The sequence below is a fragment of the Solea solea genome, chromosome 15 (assembly GCF_958295425.1).
Source record: "Solea solea chromosome 15, fSolSol10.1, whole genome shotgun sequence".
Classification (NCBI taxonomy): domain Eukaryota; kingdom Metazoa; phylum Chordata; class Actinopteri; order Pleuronectiformes; family Soleidae; genus Solea; species Solea solea.
Window position 1 is genome coordinate 9,007,249 of NC_081148.1, and position 20,933 is coordinate 9,028,181.

A 20,933-nucleotide genomic window follows, 5' to 3' on the forward strand; every position below is an offset into this window, starting at 1 on the left:
GCACAATGAGAAATATTTAAACTGAGATTCTTGACTTGAGAGAATATTTCACCAGAGGTGAAAGTTGCCCTTCAATGAAGTTCAATGAAGATCCCGAGTCAGTTGTAAAGTCTTTATCAGAAACTATATGGTGCCATAATTGAATAAGCTAGAAGCAATATTCAGCCTTTGTCAAATGTGCATCCAATACTGTATTGTGTTGAAAAAGGAAATAAAATATCAGGAGGAAAAAATAAATGCTTGTGCAGCAAAGACGGTCTGCATAAATTCAGACAGACACAGAGTTTATTTGCAAAAATATTTATTCTACTGTTTCTACCCACTCACTGCAAGTGCTGTAAAAAAACAATACATAAAGACATGTATCCCAAGGAATCGCCATGAAGAAAAACAAACAAACAAAACAATAAAACAACTTGTCATAAAGATTCATGGCGACGTGGATAAGAACGTCCGTATGTGTGTGTACAGTGCAACCAAAACCAAAGATAAATGCACTTATTTATGCACTGCTAGAAATATAACCCCATGATAGGAAATCAAGCATCTGAAATGTCTGCTTTTTTGTTTTTGTGCACATGTATAATCTGTAAAAAAGAAATAAAAGGTTTTTGCAAACGCTTAATGGGAAATTTCTTCAGTGCCTGCTGTCTGAAAGTACACAGCTTTACAGTGAATTAATGTATAAACAAAGCCATGTTTGGCTACAGTGAAAACTCCACGGGACAAATTAAACATCCATAAAAGCTGGGGCTGGGTGATGTAGCTACAAATGCTATCACAGTAAAAGAAAACAAAGCCAGTTGATGATGATCACAAATGATTGATTTTTGCTTGTTATTAAATACTGCAGGAAACCAGTTAACTGTGCTTTTTGAGCATCTTTACATGCAGAAAAATGACATACAAACTAAACCTTTGCCAGGCAAAGAACTAGATTTGTAACTTCCCCAGACATCCAAAACAATGCAATACTGAGATCGAAACACCTGCATTTCACCCAGCAGAGATCCAATCAGCAGAGATCCAGCTACATCACAGAAAACATAATTAAGAAATTCGATCAATCAGACATAATTAAGAAATTTGATCAATCAGCGGAGGCCTGCGACGCTCAAAACGTCAGTGCAGTTCCTGAAGTCATGCGGCTCAGTCTTCGCCTGCATCTATGGTAATATCTCAAAAACCAAAGACGTTAAGTTGATGAAATCAATCAGGTGTGTTGGAGCATCTAAAACATGCAGGACAGGGGTCTACGAGGGCCAGGGTTGGGAAACACTGTTCTAAAATGTCCCTTTAATGTTCCTTTCACTCCATTTACGTTTTGTTATATCCTCCAATAATCACTCTTCTCACTCATGAGTTACTTCTTGTTTGTTACATGAATCAGAGTTGGGTGGAAGGTGCAAACCCAGGCTCTGCAGCAGGTTGGAGGCCGGTCCAGCCAGCCCTTCCTGGCTGCTGAGGGACTCGAGCAGGTTTGTGATCAGGTTTAAGTCCACGTCAAGAGGCTGGATCTCCTCGTCCTCCACCTCCTCCACTCCTCCCTCACCGAGGAAACCGTCTGTGGCAGAGAGATGAGCGGAGTCTGCCTTGTTGTTATTCTATAAAAAAAAAAAGAACACATACAGTTTAACAAACAGTTTTCAATACATGTGTATTATTCTTAAAACTGTGGGAGGAGCATAACGTGCAGACAGAAGTGTAAAATCTTACACTTTGACTGAAGCTCTTTCCTATATTAGTACTCATCAGCTCTTGATCCATTTGGTCCATGTATTTTCTCAAACCGCCCAAACTTTCTGCTCCGTTTATCTCAGCATGACCACCTTGTTTTTCTTCCTCGTCCTCTTCTTCTTCCTCATCATCATCATCATCATCATCATCTAAATCATCTGAATCTAACTCTTCTTCTTCTTCTTTACTTCCTACAAAAATAAAAGACAGACAGATTCATTGAAGAGATGATGAAGCCGTGCTTGGTTATTATTGCTCATAAAAATCTCACATACCCAGCAGTCTGTCAAAGGCATTTGCCATCGCATCTGGTTCGAAACCAAAAGGATTAGTTGAGCTGCTCCTGGAATATTAAGGGTTAGAGTGAGAACTGAATTGAAAAAGGGGAGGAAATGCACATCAAAACAAATGATCTTGATCAAGAATTAAGACTATTCTTGACTAGACTGTGACCACATGTCAAAATCAGTCAGATCTGTCTCACCAGGGCAGTTCAGCACCCTCATGTGACGATACGGCGCTGAGGAAGTTCTTCATCCCCTGGCTGACTGCTATCAGGCTGTAAGTTGCCTCCTCCTTCTCCTCTTTCTCCTCCTTCTCCTTCTCCTTCTCCTTTTCCTCCGTCTCGTTTGCACCGCTGACATGCTGCGTCTGTTTGGCGGAGCTCGAAACATGAGCGTTCCCCCAACTCCTCTCCTGCAACATATGCTCCAAATCCTGAGCTGTGATGTCCAGCCAGCTGTCGCCTGGAGATAGATGTGAAGAAAGGTGAGACAAAGTCCATCCATCTGTAAACTTTACTCAGTATCTCCAAAGAAAGAGTGTTTCAACAAAGGTACATGTTCACTCACTGTCCTCTTGGGGGAGATGTGACTCTTGTTTCTTCAGCTCCTCCAAGCTGAATGCATCGCAGCTGTGTAGAAGCTGGAGAACCTCCTCACCTGGAGACAAAGCACTGAGAGAACACACAATATTTATATTCAGACTCACACAAATGGATGTCAAAGCCATAGATAATCACATAGTGCTTTATTAAACAGGCTCACACACACACACTAACAGTCCTCACCTCGATTTTAAGGCAACTGACTGTTTGAAAAAGTTCTCTGCGGATCTGGTCAGCTCTCTCCAATGTGTGGAACCCTCCAGTTCTCCCTGCATTTGACAAACATAAAATGAAAAACTCAAAGTTGAAAACTGTATTTGGTTTCTAAAACACTTTGTCCTGATAACCATCAATAAATGAAGTCGTAAAAAAAGAAAGAATATTTGTCTGAAGCCCTTGCAGTAATGTGAACGTCAGACGTGATGCGTCCACCATCAACAAAGATGTTCTCACCACGTTCTTCCTCAAATCGGGTATGGGTTTCACCAACGGACTTCTCCATTCAAACTGCACAACTCACCCGGAAATAGCCGTTTCTCTTCAGACTGTCCATGAAGCCTTTCCACTGAGGGTTACAGCTGACGGGGGCGTCGGGTTCAGATGAAGGCAGCCTACACTTGGAGCACAGGATCTCAAAGCCATGTGCCTGTTGGCAGAGTAACGCGAACAAAGACGCATATTAAACTCAACAATGTCAGCTTAAAACTCCTTATTATGCGCTCCCTTGCATCATAATTAATGACTAATAATAGCATTGACTTTCATCTACATTCATTAAAAACACCAATCAGAATACAGAGCAAATATTTGAAGGAAGGCTTACCAGTTTCATGCCAAGCTCATGAGCTTTGTGCTGAGGATGAGAGCGAGGAGGCAGAGTGAAGCCGCTCCTTCGGTCTGGTGTGAAGTGTTGCTGCTGCAGCTGAGCATACAGGCAACGGGTGAATGTCACCTGGTGATATCAGAAATATAAGATATAGGACAAGGGGGTGAAAAGCTCAATCTTACCTATGAACAAGTCTAAGACAAAATAAACACATAAACAAACATACTTGCTTTAAAGGAAGTGAGCCTTGTCTCTTTGTCTGCCCCGCTATGATTTTGAATCTTAAAATGTGTTTACCGTGGTGAGGACTCTTGTATCAGCAGGAAAGGTCTTGAAGCTCCGACACGCCTGCAGATCTACTGGATCCCGCAGGTAAAAAGCTGATACTGCAGGGGCGACCAGGTCAGGCCGCTGTGCCAACACCTGGGCAATACCCGCTGGTATGAAGCAGTGGGCACGGTGGAGACTGGTTTTAATCTTCTCTGGGTATCTAGGTGAGAGTAAACATGTATATTAATTTTCTTTTTAACATTTACAGTATCTATCTGAGTATCATCAGTACATATAACCCTTTAGAAAAGTAGACTTTTATGAAGAGACAACATCATCTAACCCTTCAAGACGTTTCCTCAGCACTGAACAAATCTTCGGACTCGCTCGACAGGTGTCTGGGTGTGTGGAGAGCAACATGAGGGCTTGGGCCACACTGGGTACCACATCCTTTAAAATGCCGACTGGATTAGCTTTGGATGGACAGGGAAGAATATGCAATTCTCCCTTATAGAGAAACACCTGCAGAAAAGATAGGGTGAAATAATTTACAATTATAATAATGCCTAAAAAAACACCCACTGAGATTATTATGGAAAGAAAAAGAGTGGCTAATGAATTGTCTTTCAAATGTCTGTCAAAATGTTTTTTTTGACCTTGAAAGCTGAAATGCACATGAGGATGGATTATGTTTTCTAAGTCTATTGTCTAAGGTCTAGTACATTTAATATCCATTCCTTAATTGAATGATTATCTCACCCTGAGTTCACTGGTGTCTGGATTAAGCCATTTAGGGAGATAATCTGCAGCTTCAATCAGAAGAAACTCCCCGTCATTGTCCTCAACTCTGTGCACATTTAAAAGACAAGCACATGATTGTAAACTCCAACAAAAATCCATGTTTTAACACAAAATAACACTGAACACTGTTTTTGGTACCTGGCTGCAAGCTCTGGGAAACTCTGTGTTATCTTCTGCAGGAGGTAAACAATAAACCACTCATCGTCTACGTTGTCACCGAACTGAGTGCTGCCTCCAATGTGAGCAGGGACATCTCCTGCCAGAAATACAACACTTGTTCTTTAGTTTTGGTTAACAATACAAATAATTGTACCCATATTTAAACTAAACCATCTCTGTAGAGTTGACTATACCTTGCTCTGGATGATACTTAAGATTGAATGACTGATGCTGCCAAATGTACTGAACCAAGAGTGGAGCAACATTTGCAAAGATCTCCTCAACTAGATGTGAAAGATGTTCCTCTGTTTTCTGAGAAGACAAACCATCTGTTTGGATCGAGAAGAGTTTGTACTGAACAGTGTCCTCACTGATCACTCTCCTTTGCAGGGCATCCATTACGGAAAGAAAACTGAAAAGACAACAGGATTGGGATATGCTCTATTTCACTCAAAAAGTCAATTAGAGTAAAGCATCAGTGAAGTAATAGTACATTTCAATCAATCAATCAAATAAAATGTGCTTGATTGTGTCCAACAGCTGCAGGAAAACACACAGCACCACAAATACAATACACATTAACTGGCCCTAAAACACTTTATTACACAAAATTAAGTAAAATATGAGTACGTCCTATGATAAAAGCCTGCGTCTACACACTGTAAAATCAAGGCATTCAAAACTGTAAACAGAGAGCAACATGTGCAAGAATAAAGTGGCAGACTAACGTGACATTGATAAAATGGCAGAATCAACCCGTTTCTTTGTTAAAAAGTTACAAGATACTCAGTCTACCAGGTAATAGACAGCTATTATACGTTATTCATGTTTTCTATTACACGATATTCTGCGATAGAGTAAGTCGCTCTTACCTTATCTTAAGTCCTGTTACGTCAGTGTAACGTTTTAATACAGGACACAATTCAACTTTCCTCAAGTATACGAACGTTGCTATCACGCCTCCTGTCACTGTTAAGGTCCTTCTGCGAATTCAACCCGACTGCGACAACCCGGCGAACAATAATAGTTCCTACACATTTTCGCTGTTCGTGTGACGAAAACATTCTCACTCCACCACACTGATGTAGAAGGTAAAACGTATGGGCAAATGTATTAAAAGCAAAACTTATTCTGTATAATATGCAGTTTGAGTTTAATTCCTGAGTTTAGCAAGCGGACAATTTTCACAAACGTAACCACGTTTGCGCAATGGACTCTGGGAGTTGTAGTGACAAAGTCAGATTGTGTTGTGGAAATGTTGCGTTGTTCTGAAATCAATTTCCCGTGAGGCAACGGGAGAGTGAAGCTGTGTATCCATGACACCGGTGTTGTTGGCGGCGCTAGAAGCAGAGAAATCCATTTGAGGTGACGATAGCTAGCTAAATTAACCTTATACGCTTTTCATTTTTACGCGAAAACTAGTGGATACGACATTTTTTTCCCCCAACATAAAATGCTAATGAAATGCAGTAAGGTTCACCATAGCGGAAATGTTTTTTGGTTGTTGTACACTGCATTTCATGCCTTGCTGATGTTTTGACTCTCCGTTCATGTAACGTTAGCTCGCGCCCAGTCAGACGTAACTTCCTCCCAACATTAGCTGCAAAACATTAACAAACATCGTTAGCATTTGTAGCCTACAGTCCTGTGCAGCTCGGTGTGCACCAAGTGCATTTATCTACGGACTAGAGGAAATGTCAACCTCGTCTCCAGACTGTTCAAACCAGCGAGTCCTGGAGGGGGAAGGAAGAATGAAAGACGTGGGCGTGAATGTATAAAACAGAGACGAGGGAGGATGATTTCACGATACACCAGAAGACCTGTATCGCACAAACTTGAGATGTGAGTACCAAATGTGAAAGGTTAATATCTGTATGTCCTCCATACTGGATCAGCTGAGTACTGCATGACTGACATGTCCTCCAATATCTAGGGTCCTTCTCTCCAGATCATGGGAAGTCTTACAAATCATGGGCTTTCTTTCCCCTAAAGGCCTTCAGCGATCTTAAATGTACAAATGTTTTGTATCTGTTTTTATTCTTTACCATAGTACAACATCTTTAAAACCTTAAAAATGACCTTTATACTTGATTATATTGTTTTACCTCACTGTGTTAGGGAGGTCAGCTTTCTATGTAGCTGCTGCAAATAAGTGGAACACTCAGCCAGATGACAGGAGGAGCTTTACATCAGAAACGTGGAAGTCTCTTGATCAGATGTGCACCCTCTTATTTTGAAATTTGAAGGTTTTTAAACAACCATGTGCTTTATTTGTTGCATGGTCACAAACAGCATGGTCTACAAACACTGTATGTCGCTGTACTATGTGATGTTCTGTCCTGCTAAAGGACTGTAAATGTGTATAAGTTCTAAGCTGGTACACTGCATTACATGGTGACATTTACATTTTAACTGTACAACTGTTGTTTAAATGTTTACAAATGTGTTCATATAATTCTGGCAACACTGGTTTTCATTTGTCTTTGGTAATGTTACCAGTAGTCATACACATATCTAATAAAAAGCCTCAATTGAATTGTGTAAGTAAGCCCTGCAGAAACTTACATTGTTGAGCAATAATCTTTTATTAATCCTGTTCACATCAGTCCATCAGACACTGTCAAGTTCTTCCTGATTTAAACAGACTTACGATGTACAGTACAAAGTAATTTCCATAAATCCAATTGCAAATCCCATTTAGTTCTAGCCACCCTGTTATCCAAAGTAAGATGATGCAGCCATTCACTGGAAAATTACTATAAATATTTGTTTTTTGTCTGTTTCTGTCAGAAGAAACTCTGCTCTCTGATGTGTCTTCATGTTATGTGTGTCCTCCCCAAACTGTGATTTTGTACTGACTTTTCTGACTGTTGTGTTTGATCTGTCTCTTGTGCAGTCGTGGGTTGTCTCGAAGCAACCTTGACCACCACCCTCTCCCAGAGGAAGCAGATGATAACCAAACACCTCAGCGCTACCTCCATGACCTCCAGGAAGCTGTTTCCACTCACAACAGGTAACTAGGTTCTCAGACAGAAAGGCCTGGGTTTCTCCGTCTGCAGGTGCTCAAACCTTACAAACTACACTCTTAAAAAGCCTAGGATAAAAATACCTAATAGGGACTAAACACTCATTCTCTTGCCTGTATGTTTTGTAATATTAGACCATCTCATGCGAACAACTGATTCTCAAGGTGCTCACTTTGTGAAACATGACACTCCAAGGCAGTGGATTCATTGATATCACATATCCTTCTTCAGATGTGCAATTAAAAGACTAAGTAATAGAGACAGGCTGTTAGAATATTCAATTACTTTGACATTTGACATTTATTTTCCACTCTGAAACCTTGCCCATGATTGTGTCAGCAGTTAGTGGCAGTAAGATCAGCATAACCTATGACACAGAGCAGTGTTGCCAGATCTTGCAACAGTAACTTAAATAACCACTTGTTAGAACTAAGGTATGCGAAGGACCATCTCCGTTTTCTTTTTTGCTGCATGACGTTAGGTCTTTTAATAATAAAAAAGTAAATACATGTACTGAATAGCAGATATGTATTTCTGACATAAACACAGACACAAGAACACAGATAAATATACAAACACAAAAAATATAATGAAAAGTTAAAAATGGAAATGGAAGCAAAAGGAGGAGTTTAAATATATAGAGGGCAGCAGTCTGTTGCTGTAGCCCACCTGCTTCAAGATTCAAAGTGTTATGTGTTCACACATGTAATAAGTGGAGAGAGTCATTATGTTTGAATATACAGTAGTCGGTAAATTCACTGAGTATATATTATGTGTAACAGGTGTTGTTGTTTACAGTATGCCGATATAATTCCCTGTTGTGAAACATGAAATGTGGTAAAATATTTAATTCTACATGAACCTCATATCTTCCTTCATTCATCTTTGAAGCTCGGAGACGTCTGCTGCCTCAGGCCACTCTGACTGTCCCACCGTCATCTCGGTAGACTCCAGCCAGTCATGGTCAGGTTTCCATAGCTCCGCGTCAGGCACGGGTTTATCTACAGAGAGGAGCTCTGTTTTCTCCTGGGGCTATGACGTAAGTCTTATACATCAGTTTACTTAACCTTTATGTGAAACAATTATGCCAGTCTTTCTCTGTCTGTCACACAAGGCACACATGCCCACATGCACATGTCTTGACCTATCACATTGTTTTAAAGCCTTTAGTTTTACCGTAGCAAAGACAAAAACACAGACTGTAATACATGGTTTAATGTCAGATTTGATTTTTCAACATTTTGGCCAAAAAAAAATAAATTACATACAGCAAAGTTATCTGCACATGTACACCTGTAAAGGACCTCGAATGGTGAGGACCCCTCTGTCCACCCCTCCCTTTCCCATGTGCATAAAGACTTTTTCACAACTGTCCTCTCTATTCCACTGTCTTATTTGCTCCCTTTCGCTTCATTTGTTTATGCTTTGGGTTTATGTGGGTGAGGTTCCGCTCCATTTGGTGGCACAAGATGGTGGCGTCTATGTAACAATTTCCTTGTCTAAAGTACATAATAAAAGACTTATTCTAATGCTATGAAAACAAAACAATTATTTTCAAAGCAATTAGACATGCATAAAAACACACCTACAGTACATATGGTATATTCAGTTTCTGCTCATAAACCCTCCTAAATGATACAACCTGGACCTTAAATGTCTTCCACTTGTTTGAAATAGTGAGCACTGAATCCTTTTTTTTTTATTATTATTTCTAGCCTCAATCAACAACATTTTCCCCAGAACTCAACTTTGTTGTCAAGCTGCTTCTGAGGAAAAACACACCCTGCTGTGCATACTAGTTCACCTCTTTCTATCTGTCTAATTTTTGTAACAGCATATGAACAATCCAGCATAACCACACATACTCATACACATTCCATAGAGCTAATTGTTATGCACACCAAAAAAAAGGAACTGTTCAGCAGTGGCTTTCAGTCATAGATCAGATGATAACAGAGCATGACTTGCTCTTTTCTTCCTATTTTTCCTGTGTGTCTCTTGTTCTACAGGAGTTCGACAAGGCAGCGTCTCGACAGGTGCAGCAAATGTTTGAGGAGATCGACAAGGAGCTGTATGAGGGCAGGGGCAGTGGTGTCGGGATTCTCCAGGGACTGCAGGATGAATGTCAGCAGTGGACTACACGTTTCCCACATCTTCGGTATTTTATCTTCTCTGACCCAGCCATTTTGTAGTAAAACGGGGGCAACATTGGGGTCACATCCCCTCTTGCATATTTTAACTTGTTATTAATGTGTCACTAAGGATCCTCGGGACTCAGCTGGTGGATCCCAGTGATGAGGGCTTCCAGTGGTACGCTACCTCAGGGAAAAGCAGCTCGACCAGCAGCCCATCAGACGGCAAAGAGTGCAGCGTGAAGTCCCAGGATAAAGAAAAGAGTAACAGCACAGAGTGAGTCTCAATGGCACTGGCTGGCATAGGCTCACAGTTACCATTATCTTTTAGATGTATAATTTAAAAAAATGTGGCTGTGATCAGTCTGCGAATATAAAATACTAGTTGACAAACTTTGTGTTTGAACTAATGTTGAACAAGATGGCTGATGGCTGATGACTGTCCAGATGACTGGTGTTGCGGCATCAATTATAGAGACGCCTCTGTGGTTTTGTGACCTAAATTCTCCGGCTTGTTGTCATGTTGATAAGGAGCTGTCACTGACCCCCACTTTTATTGATAGACTGACTTAAGCAGGGACGTGCCACAGTGTGACTGCTCTAACTTGATTTGACAAAGTGGAGTTAACTGAAAAGGGTTATGTGAGTCAGTCTTTTGTGTTAATGAGCGTGTTGTTTATGCATGTGTGTACTGTAAACACTATTCCCTCTGCAGCTCTTGTTTGGATGCTAATTTATTTATTGATTACAGCATGTGTGGGACATTTGTGCTCTTATTAAGGTGCTTGAATGTCCAGTGTGTAATAATTAGTGACATGTAATGTTGAGACTATTGATTGCAATCATACACTGTATATAAAACTGGAAAAGTGTTCCAGTTTGAAAAGTGAAGCCTAGGAATTTAGACAGATTTAGCAGTTGGCCACCAGGGGGTGACTCTACTATTTGTAATAACTCCAGTTGAATAGAAGTCTATGGGGAAATGCTCCTACCACTTGATTTATGTCAGTAAACGTTTTCCTGAAGTGTTAACTTTCTATTTTCAGTCTTTTAATAGAATATGATTATCTTCCAATGTAGAGGAAAAGAGATGATGATGACCGGTACATAATGGACACCTGTGTGATTGACAACTAGTATCATCCAATAGGAGCCTGGTTGCAGGCGACGTCTGTAATCCTCCAGTTTAAATAACTATCATGGTGCAGGTGAAATCTAAAATTTCGAGGCTGCACAATAAAAATTTGTTTTCCCAATCACACACACACTCACTCCTGCTTTTCCCAAGCTTGTCAGAAAACTGCAGTAGTCTTTGCAAACCAGAAGGAGGGTAAACACTCTTACAATTCTCTCTACTCTTGTACTCTCTAACTTCAAAATGCAAAACACACACTAGTTTTTGCTGCAGAAACATGCCGGCACATCAGCAGCAAGGCCTTTCCTTAAGTACATAAAAAAGGTTTACTGGTATTCTAAAGTTAAGAAAACCTAAGTTTTTTTTTTATTTTAAAGCAATTATAGACTCATACAAACATACTTTCTGCCAATAAACTGTCTAAATGTTACACATTAGACTTATCATTAACTTTGTATTCTTGTGTGTGTAAAGGTTGAATGTGTTGGGCAGGAGAGCAGCGCTGATGACACCCTCCTCAGCAGAGCTGGATGGACCGCTTGTCGCCCCCAGTGGCTCCAGCAGTCATTACAAGCCAAGAGTGATTGAAGTGGAGGGTCAGATGGAGGAATATTTGGCTTTTGATAGCAGGGCCATGTATGTTATTCACTTTTATCATGCCAGCTGCCTTCGAAGAGTTTGTATATTATAATTGATTGATAGACTGGATCCATCTTCAACAGGGAAGACGAGTCGGAGCAGAATTGTTCAGAGTCGTGTCAGAAGCATCACTCTCTGCCCCCTGTCTCGCCATATCGGTGTCGCCACCAAGCTGTTCTTGACCTGCTGTTTGACGATGTGTGGCGGCAGCTGGTCGGCTCGATGAAAGAGCTTGTGCAACGCCAATGGGAATGCTGCACCTCAGGTAAAACTGATTTTTACTTTCCTGTTGTGTATGCATTAAACTCACATTACAATAATAATATTAACATGCACAGTGTTTTGAAGTGATTTTATGTGTGTAATGTGTGTGATTAGTAGATGAAGAAAAGATTTCTATGAACTTGAGCCCTGTGCAGCAAGACTCCCAGAATCCCTTCATGCTGCTCTCCACGCTGCCCACGATGCTGCCCAAACTTGGTCAGGGCAGGATGCCCACGCTCACAGCTGGACTGCAGTTCCAGGTTAGGATATTTCCAAAAGTTATCCTCTACAGTTTAAATTTACAGTGTCATTACAAAAAGATCATGCAGAGATGTCTTATTTAGATGACCTTCAGTATACAGTATAACATTGGCTCAGCATTCCCTGCTGTGAGGTCCTATTTTGCAGACTAGTTATATATTTGTTTTCCACTGTCCTCACCTAGTTGTCTGATTTTTCACTCTTGCCAGTTGCACTTCTTGTCGGTCGATGCTTGCTGTTCATTAACTTGTCACTGTTCTCTTTCTTTCCTTCTTTATTCTCTGCCCTTCACCTTGGCAATGTGTTCTGTTTTCATTACTTTATTTCATTTTATGTTCTTTCTTTCTCTTTTTATTTCTATCTTCATCTCCGTATATGTTCTTTACCCTTTTCCTTCACTCCCTCTACATCCGCTCTTGTCAAACCTGTTTCCTCCCTTAAAGAACACAAAGTCAAGGGGCTCAAAGCACAAGTCCAGATGGAAATCCAAAAAGCAGAAAAGGCCGCCCAGTGTATGTAACCCCCTTCACTTAGAGCCAAAATGGTGGCGTGTTGTATGCATGCCGTCCATGGCGGCTCATTCTCTTTATCTCTAGATTAAATGTGCTTTTGCCTGTTGATTAACACAAAAGCATTGCCACTGTTTTCCCTTTAATTAACTGCAACTACGTTGATTTTCTTTGAACTTTCCTCTTCCTCACAAAGGGAATGTTGGAATACTTTTCTTAGTTTTCTTTTTTTTTTTTTTTTTAGCTTTGTTGAATTTTAAGTGTTGTGAATGTTTATATATGGTTGGTGGCATAGCAGATCTGGAGTCGTCCTGACGTCACTGCATGATAAATAACAATTTCATGGAGATTATACTGTGTTGTTGATATAAAAAAACTAACCATATGGCCAGTGGGCTTATGACAAATAAAGATACATTATAAATTATAGTAAATTCTTTGTATCTAAGCTGCCTTTCCCCTATATTATGTGTCATGTCTCCTCTTATCTCTCCCTGTCATTGACCCCTTAATCATTCCCAAAATCTGTTTTCTTATATTCTCCCCCTCACCTCACATCACTCCCCAGGCTGGAAGGCTTCCAGTTGGAGCAGTGGCAACTCAACACAACCTGAATGACCTCATTGTGATCCACAGCATCCCCCTGCAGCAGAGGAACCTTGGTGCACTGGATCGAAACCAGTATGGACACATTTTGTTTTTCTTTGGTGGAGTAAACAGCCAGTTGGCAGCAGGGTGGAAATGTTTCTATATGAGTTATTTCCCACTCTCCTATTTCCACACAGAGAGCCAGAGGAGCGGGCATCCCACAGACCGGGCTCCAGCGTGGTCCCTTCCAGCAAACCTCGTCCTCGCCGAAACCTGGAGCTGAGCTCTTCCTCGCTGTCTCGTCCGGCACAGTCAGCTCGACGCAGGAACCCTCCCCCCCGCACTCTGCTGCCACTGGTACCCAGCCTGAGTCAGTCTAGCACAGCGGGCACGATGGATGAGGTCGTCCGTGGGACACGTCTGTGAGTGTTTAGCATCACAGGAAGCCCCTGCCAAACCCCTCACCCAAACTCCTGTCTCACTTTAAACTCCCTCTGCAGCTGTGCAGAGGCAGAGAGATATCACTTTGAAAACGGAGTCTCTTTCAACTTGTGCCTCATGGCTCTATGTGGTGTATTATTAAAGGGAGGTGGGAGGTGACGGGAGTCAGAATAACAGATGAACTTATCATGAACTGTCAGTGAAAGATATATATATATATGTAGTGTTATCCTCACAATATCCTCACTCTTGAGTTTTATATGTATAATGGAGCATTGTGGGGCTGGTTGTAATCTTACTCTTGAATGTGAACAAGCACATTCAAATCCTTGAAAATATGTACAGTGGTTTCTTTATATTGAACATATGCATTATAAATGTATTTATAATGTTCTGTTTACTTAATATACACGTGTCATCTTCCACAGACCCACAGCCAGTGACCGCCTGACCTCTCCACTGTTGCCTCTGAGCAGAAACACACTTCTTCCCCCAATCAGCACTGGGGAGTCAGATTCCTCTCACTCAGGGCAGCACTCCAAACCCGCACAGGTACAGTCACTAAAACATGACGGCATTGATTTAGCAGCAACCTCTAACTATAAAAGTAGAAGTTAACAGTCTAAAAAAAAGATTTGCATGGCTGCTGTATTACATTAATTGGTCAGCGCAACCAATAATTGTCCTTTCTTTTCCATGTGTGCAGCGTCAGAAAGGTCCATCCAGCCGCGCACACAGCGCCATAAATGACGAGGTCGGCAGTTCAATACAAAGAGACCGTCACCTTTTATTGGACGTCTTCTCGCGCCCAAATACCACTCACACGTACAGGGTGAGATGCTGTTTATCAGCACACAAAACAACATGAACTTATCACAGTAATGGTGAAAAGAAATTGGCTTTTTCAAGCCATCAGATATAGGGGGTTTATTAATGTGAACATGTTTAACAGTATGTGACGGTATGGTTGACCCGTGGCTTTGTTTTCAGTCAGACACTCCGTACCGTCGTTCCTTCACAGTATTGGACAACATCGGTCAGGGGCGGCCGGGCAGAGCCTCTGTGGTCACAGGTCAGAAATTCAACTTATGATAATTGAATTCAAATTCAAACAAATAGACTTTGAATTACAGTACAGTTAAAAAAATGTTTTTGATATGGAAAAAAGGTTACACAACAGCAATTGTGTAGTAAGGAAGAGATCATATTATAGTAATACCATCTTATTTCCAAAGTGATGTCCAGGTATTGACAATTAATATACTATTACTGTGTTACTGTACTGTAAAGTGGTATCTTAAATAAAAATAAATGCTGCTAAAAAATGGATGTTATTTGCTGCAATGATTGGTCTTATTAATCTCACCTGGCACGTTGACAAGTTGGTCAATTAAAACCAAAATTATATAATTAATGATAGAATATTAGATGCTAGATTTGTTTTGATAAACTGTCAGTGTTTGTGAGGTGTAACCAAAGAGTAACTAAAATTACTCGGAAGATGGAAGTTTCACCTGTTGATCTGTTAATATTATTATTACTATATTACTACAAGTTTATTATTACTCATTAGATTTCACTAAATTTTTCACTTTCAACTCTTTCCTGTGTCATATCTAACTCTATTACCGGATATTTATACATTTTATATCACATTTTATTAGATGAAATACTCTTTCAGTCTTTCAGCATACACTATGACGACGACACTGTGGAACAAATTCTCCCATCGGGAATCATTCATTCCGTCTGCTCCATGTTTATTTTCTGCCCACACTTGTACTTTACAAACTGTGTAAAATGGATTTTGAAGAACATCCCGTTATTCATTCCTTCAGACTCTCTTGGAATCGGCGTGACCGGCGTCAGTCTTGGCATCAGCAGCTTGTCTTTCTTGGACTCGTTTTCCCACCATCCCTTGGGGCACTCGCCCATCAAAGACGAGGAGGAGCCAGACTCGCACGCTCCTGTCCCAGGTCAGTGGATAAAAGCTGCAGATGAAATTCTTCAGATTAACTATGAATGTGAGAGGTTGCAGCTGCTGTCTTCCAAGTTTAAGATTTACCTCCTGGAAAACTCAGGATGTTCATTAACCAGAGATATTTGTTCTTTCCCCACAGCTCCACTGGTGCCTGCGTCAGTCCCACCGCGGTCTTACCCCCGAGGAGGAATCTTGTCCAGAGCCAGCAGACCTGGCCTGTAGTTCACCTCTGACCTCCACAACCTTCAGCCATTGATCTTTATGTCCAACACTCCACAGCATATGTGCCCACTTAAAATTTTTTTTTTTGTCAAACTCTAGTAGCATATTTTTTCACATTATGCTGCTCTGGTGACATCTTTTTTTTTGTATTTCACAGATCAGCTTATGTGGCTGCCAAACACAAATGACTATCAACAATCACTTAATCTTCATAACTCGTAAAATGTATTATCTTTTTTGTGTATATATCTATTTATATGTGAAGGTACTGTATTTTATTCTGTGGTGTGTTGTTGTACTGGTATTTGACTATGCAGGGAGTAACACATCAATCCAAACAGGGATAGAGATTTAAAAAAAAAAAAAAAAAAAAAGCACTTTTGTTTGCCTCTGATGCTGCATCAGAGTTTGGTACTGTATCTTTTATAAGGACACAATTTTCAGCAACCATGGACCCAGAGCCACTTTTTGCACATCATTGCACATGGAAAAGAGAAAAAGGGGCCACCTACAATGTTTGCCCATTTCTCCATTACAACTTACTTACAAAAATCACTTTTAAGATAATATAGGAAAACAGGCACTTACAGGAAACTGTTTGTAAATAACTAAGAGGATTTAATTACATCTGTACATAATATTGTTTATTGTTAACCTTCCCTTCTGGATTACAGCCAAGCGGGGGATGCCGAAACATTATTTATCATCAGGGTTACTGCAGCAAGGCGAGTTTCTCCCTCATTCCTTCATTATTAATTTATCTGACAGCCATTCGACAAAAAATGTTTCCAGTGCATTTTCTCTGATTCTGTTTTATACAAAATAAAACATCTGCACAAAACACTGTATATTACATAAATATGAACTTTATTTGTGTTTATGAAGACAGAAAAAAAAAAGACAGATAATGAGTTTGTAGGGGAGGCATGCAGGAGAGAAAAGTATTAATCTGAAAAGTAGTGACAAATATCTACTAAAATTTACACACGTAATCTTCTACAAACAGAGCCCGCATGAGAATACATCTCACTTTTTCCCTCGTCGTCCTTTCTGAGATTTACCACTTGTTTTGGCGTATTTGGCTTCCAGGTCAGACAGAAAACTGTTAAAATTCTGTTCTCTGGACTTCTGTTTTTGCTGAAAAAACAAAAACAAAACAAGGAATGTTATTAAGAAATACAGAAAAACAAACACGTCTCAACCAGGCATGAGCTAACGCATCCGTTACCTTCAGCATCATCACAAGACTGTCATCCTCATCACCCAGCCCCAACTCCTTCTGCATTTCTTCTGCCTCTTGCCGCTCTCTGTCCGCCTGGATGAAGAAAATGGTTGCAGTTTGAAATTCTAGAAAAATTATTTGAATTCTGAGTGAATTTTCTGATTTGAGCATCAACATAATTTGTCTCACCCTCTTCCTACGCGCTCTCTTCTTCTTGTTGCTCTCCTGGGTGAACGCAGAGAAAGCCTCGACTTCTCCGCTCTCGATGGCGGCCTGGATGATGCTGCAGAGCCTAGGTTCGTCCTCCTGGGAGCAGCACAGAGCTGAGGCCGTGATGACGTCCATATCTCCCTGGTGCTTCGCGTAAAGCTGGAGCAAATCCTGCCGCTCCTCTTCAGAGTCCTTGTACTTCTTCTCAAATTCAAGGATGTCCTGCACTGTTATCTAAGAGATGGACACACAGGTAGAGCTGGTTAAGTAAAGTCCCTGTAAAGTGAAACAAATACCTCTTCTGACTTTGTCACCTGTCAGAAAAATGCTGATGAAGTGTTAAAATATTAGGTTTCAAACCATGTAAAAAGTAACCACATTCTCTGGTCTGAGATGCTAGGGACATGTTGCGCACACACATACTGGTCTACTCGCTTACACAAGGACTTAAGTCTGAACATCACTGTTGTTTATTGCATTCATGCACAATTATCCCTCTGGAACAATTCACACAGTTCTGTGACACATTTATCTTAATACCCCATCATCACCACCCTAAAAGAGGATTCCTGGAATAACAGTGACTCACTGCAAGTGTCACATCAGCAAATGTGCAAACAACAGAAACGATTAAGACTGCGAGTGTGACTCATTATTGAGTCAAATGCCTCAAGCTGTGCTTCCGTACCTTAGGGAAAAGCAGTCTCCAGTATTCCTCCCAGCAGCGATCCTGGCTCAGGACGTCAGACTCTTCGTCCACCACTCCCTGCTCATCGTAAACTGCCCTCTGCTCTTTATCGCTCAGCACTGCATACAGCTTCCCCAACACCTGGAGGGTGAAAGCATGAAGAAAGGTCAGACTTGATTTTAAAAAAACACCAGCAACGCTTAATTATATTTACCCACGCCTGATTCACTTTTCACCAGCTTTAAAAAGGTCATACAGAGTCAGTGTTGGGAGTGAGTCATATGTAGAGCTGGGTGACAAGGTTATCATGATATTTTTCAAATCAGCAAGTAATAATCGCCATAAATGTCCCACAATTTAAGAACACATTTTGCTCTGATAGAAAGTTGCAGAAATTAGTTTACAAATGGTTACAAACTTCTTTGTGGGCATAAAAAGATAAATACTTGTTAATCACAGAAACATTTCACAAATTTGCAATAAATTTGCTTTTTCACAGTGCATTAACACACATTTTTTTATACAATGCTAGCGATAATAAGTAAAGTTAATGTTTTGTTTCCCAGCCCCATAGTGATAACTATACAGTGTATGACATTAGAAATATATCTTTTATATTATAGAGGATAATAGTGACACATATTTTGGCTTATTTATTAATAATTACACTAGAACTGCAACAATCAATTGATTAGTAACTGACTGTTAACTGTGATTTCAGCATCTTAAAATATTTTCCAGTGTCTTTGCTACGACAGTGAATATTTATAGGGATAGTACAATGTTATTGTGAAACATGATTAAAAGCCCTCAGTAAGTTGACCAAGCTTAATTTCCATTTTTGAGGTTAATCATTAAAGTAAAAAAAATAAGAAAAAAGAAAATTCATGCAAGTTACATTTAAAAGCTGTTAAGTTTGCTAACATACAATCCTAGTCATTTAATTGCCACAAGGGGGAGCATTCCACTCATTGAGGTACCTCATGATTAAAACTCATGTTTTTCCCTGTAAAACATTAGTGGAAAAATAAGTGTCCATGGTAACGTGTGTTTGTGACATAAGCACCGCTTTATAACATCTTCAGGTTACGTAAATTATTATTTTTGGATATCATCATGTTGTGTTAAGATACCCGTGATGACTTTTTAAAAGGCTGTTGCATTGGTAATCATATTTATTATATTGAATACATTGTGAACTACAATATATATACATATATGTATACGTACATATACACATATACACACATATATACATATATATCTACATATATACACATATAGAATGCATGGAATAAACTAAATTATATGTAAAAATGTTTAATAAGGTTATAAGGTAAGGTAATAAGTGTTTTTTTAAGCAGTAGATATTTTATTTTAGAGTGTATTTACAGTGCATTGCCTCAAAACAAAACCTTTTTATGGGTCCAGAGAAACAACCTGTGTGCAGCTTTATATCCCCATATATCTCGTATATTAGAATATAGCCTAAAAATACCCAGATATTATTTATAAGCTTGACAGAAATTTAAGAAAATTAATTTGATTTATATCGTGATATTAAATTGTATTAAAAAAAAGTATATCGCCCAGCCCTACTTCTCACCAAGCCCAACCAAATTAAATGAAACGATACAGACAGAATATCCTGCCCACATCATTATCAAAAGTAACAATAGTAAACAGCAATAATGACATAAATAATTTAAAGAATATATATAAAAATATCAAAATAATGTCATGAATAACAATTATTTAGGTCAAAATCATCATGACAGGAAAGTGTTTGCCACTTATTAAGGAAAATAATCAACTGGTTAATGACGCTCAGTTCTACATCACATGACCACACAGATATTACCTTGTGACCCTTTTCAGAAACCAGACCCTTGGCTTAAGAACCCCTAGCCTTGACTGCACGTTAAAGCTATGCTAACATGCTACATGGTAGTGCATAAGTATAGTGTACAGAGTGGGTACTCGCATGTCTGACGCTTGTAAATAACATACTGGGAGATTGTTTACTGTGCTGCTTGGTGCGGTTTGTAGCGCTAACGTAAGCTAATGTGCTAATGTGCGTACGTCCGTTAGCTGACCTGAAACTTCTGCGTAGCCAGCGGGTCTTCAGGATTTCGGTCTGGATGGACTTGGAGTGACACTTTGTAGTAGCTCCTCCGGATCTCTGCCTCGGTTGCCGCCTTGCTGGAGCCCAGCACCTCGTACAGGCTGGCGGTCTTGAAAAGCTCCTGGCACTGCTCGATTAAACCCATCCTGACAACAGCTACAGCTCCGAGGTTTGACCCAGGACCACGACCCGCGTTTCTACCGGTAAATAATTCACTCTCCAAACAGTTAAACGATCATTTACTGACCTGGTTTAGTGAATAAGAGAGCGGATGTGTTGTGTTTTGTTCTGCCTTTGTAAATTTGGCGCGTTGTACTGTCAGGCACTTCCGTACGTACACAAACGTGCGTACGTAACAAACAGAAGCCTCTTCTTATTGGTTCCTAGTACTGTATTCGTCAGACTAGTAATGTTTGCACTGATTATGCATAAAAACATGAGGGCGATTTTTTTATTTAATATATATGTGATGATTGTATATTGTAAAGGGAACGTTGTTGTTTCAACGGATAATTTATGATGAATTATTTTTTTAAATGTTTAATTATTTAATAATGTACACAATATTACAACCACATTCCAACACTTAGAATAAAAGTAAAAGTCCACTGTCCACACGGTCCACTTACATAACTTAGTCCAGGTGCCTCAAATTCAAATGATCTCAAGTGAAAAAAAGTCAAACCTTTTGAGGAAAAGACATCAAAATAATAATATTTATGATGATATTCCACATAATTTCAAAATAAAAGTGTTTGTTTTGATATGGAAAGATAAATAGTTCACATCTATGATGCAAAGCAAATCTATA

The 20,933-nt window shown here is 39.9% G+C and overlaps 3 protein-coding genes across 6 annotated transcripts; 1 reads left to right on the plus strand and 2 right to left on the minus strand.

The window, feature by feature from the left end:
- Nucleotides 1-18: 18 nt before the first annotated feature.
- Nucleotides 19-5,703, minus strand: ecd (ecdysoneless homolog (Drosophila)). The gene is made up of 14 exons (XM_058651759.1): nucleotides 5,552-5,703; nucleotides 4,874-5,091; nucleotides 4,659-4,776; nucleotides 4,479-4,566; nucleotides 4,063-4,241; nucleotides 3,747-3,939; nucleotides 3,447-3,575; nucleotides 3,144-3,269; nucleotides 2,807-2,892; nucleotides 2,589-2,692; nucleotides 2,222-2,483; nucleotides 2,013-2,080; nucleotides 1,717-1,928; nucleotides 19-1,604 (listed from the first exon to the last, which is right to left on the minus strand). Exons 2-14 carry the CDS (start codon nucleotides 5,076-5,078, stop codon nucleotides 1,353-1,355), a joined length of 2,022 nt encoding a protein of 673 aa, XP_058507742.1. The 5' UTR covers nucleotides 5,079-5,091; nucleotides 5,552-5,703; the 3' UTR covers nucleotides 19-1,352.
- Nucleotides 5,704-5,966: 263 nt separating this feature from the next.
- On the plus strand, nucleotides 5,967-16,225 carry fam149b1 (family with sequence similarity 149 member B1). Of its 4 annotated transcripts, none has more exons than XM_058651756.1 (16): nucleotides 5,967-6,521; nucleotides 7,576-7,692; nucleotides 8,597-8,744; nucleotides 9,715-9,863; nucleotides 9,968-10,114; nucleotides 11,447-11,608; nucleotides 11,695-11,876; nucleotides 11,993-12,135; nucleotides 12,580-12,648; nucleotides 13,214-13,326; nucleotides 13,431-13,655; nucleotides 14,103-14,226; nucleotides 14,381-14,506; nucleotides 14,665-14,746; nucleotides 15,513-15,650; nucleotides 15,795-16,225. In XM_058651756.1, the coding sequence occupies exons 1-16, from the start codon at nucleotides 6,475-6,477 to the stop codon at nucleotides 15,875-15,877; spliced, it is 2,055 nt and encodes a 684-aa protein (XP_058507739.1). In that variant the 5' UTR covers nucleotides 5,967-6,474; the 3' UTR covers nucleotides 15,878-16,225. The 4 variants fall into 4 exon arrangements, with proteins under 4 accessions (XP_058507739.1, XP_058507738.1, XP_058507740.1 ...); XM_058651755.1 differs by having other exon boundaries at nucleotides 5,968-6,521; nucleotides 11,990-12,135; XM_058651757.1 differs by lacking the exon at nucleotides 12,580-12,648 and having other exon boundaries at nucleotides 5,968-6,521; nucleotides 11,990-12,135.
- Nucleotides 16,226-16,723: 498 nt separating this feature from the next.
- dnajc9 (DnaJ (Hsp40) homolog, subfamily C, member 9) lies at nucleotides 16,724-20,454 on the minus strand. The gene is made up of 5 exons (XM_058651764.1): nucleotides 20,094-20,454; nucleotides 17,998-18,138; nucleotides 17,289-17,543; nucleotides 17,106-17,192; nucleotides 16,724-17,014 (listed from the first exon to the last, which is right to left on the minus strand). The coding sequence occupies exons 1-5, from the start codon at nucleotides 20,265-20,267 to the stop codon at nucleotides 16,904-16,906; spliced, it is 768 nt and encodes a 255-aa protein (XP_058507747.1). The 5' UTR covers nucleotides 20,268-20,454; the 3' UTR covers nucleotides 16,724-16,903.
- Nucleotides 20,455-20,933: the final 479 nt, after the last annotated feature.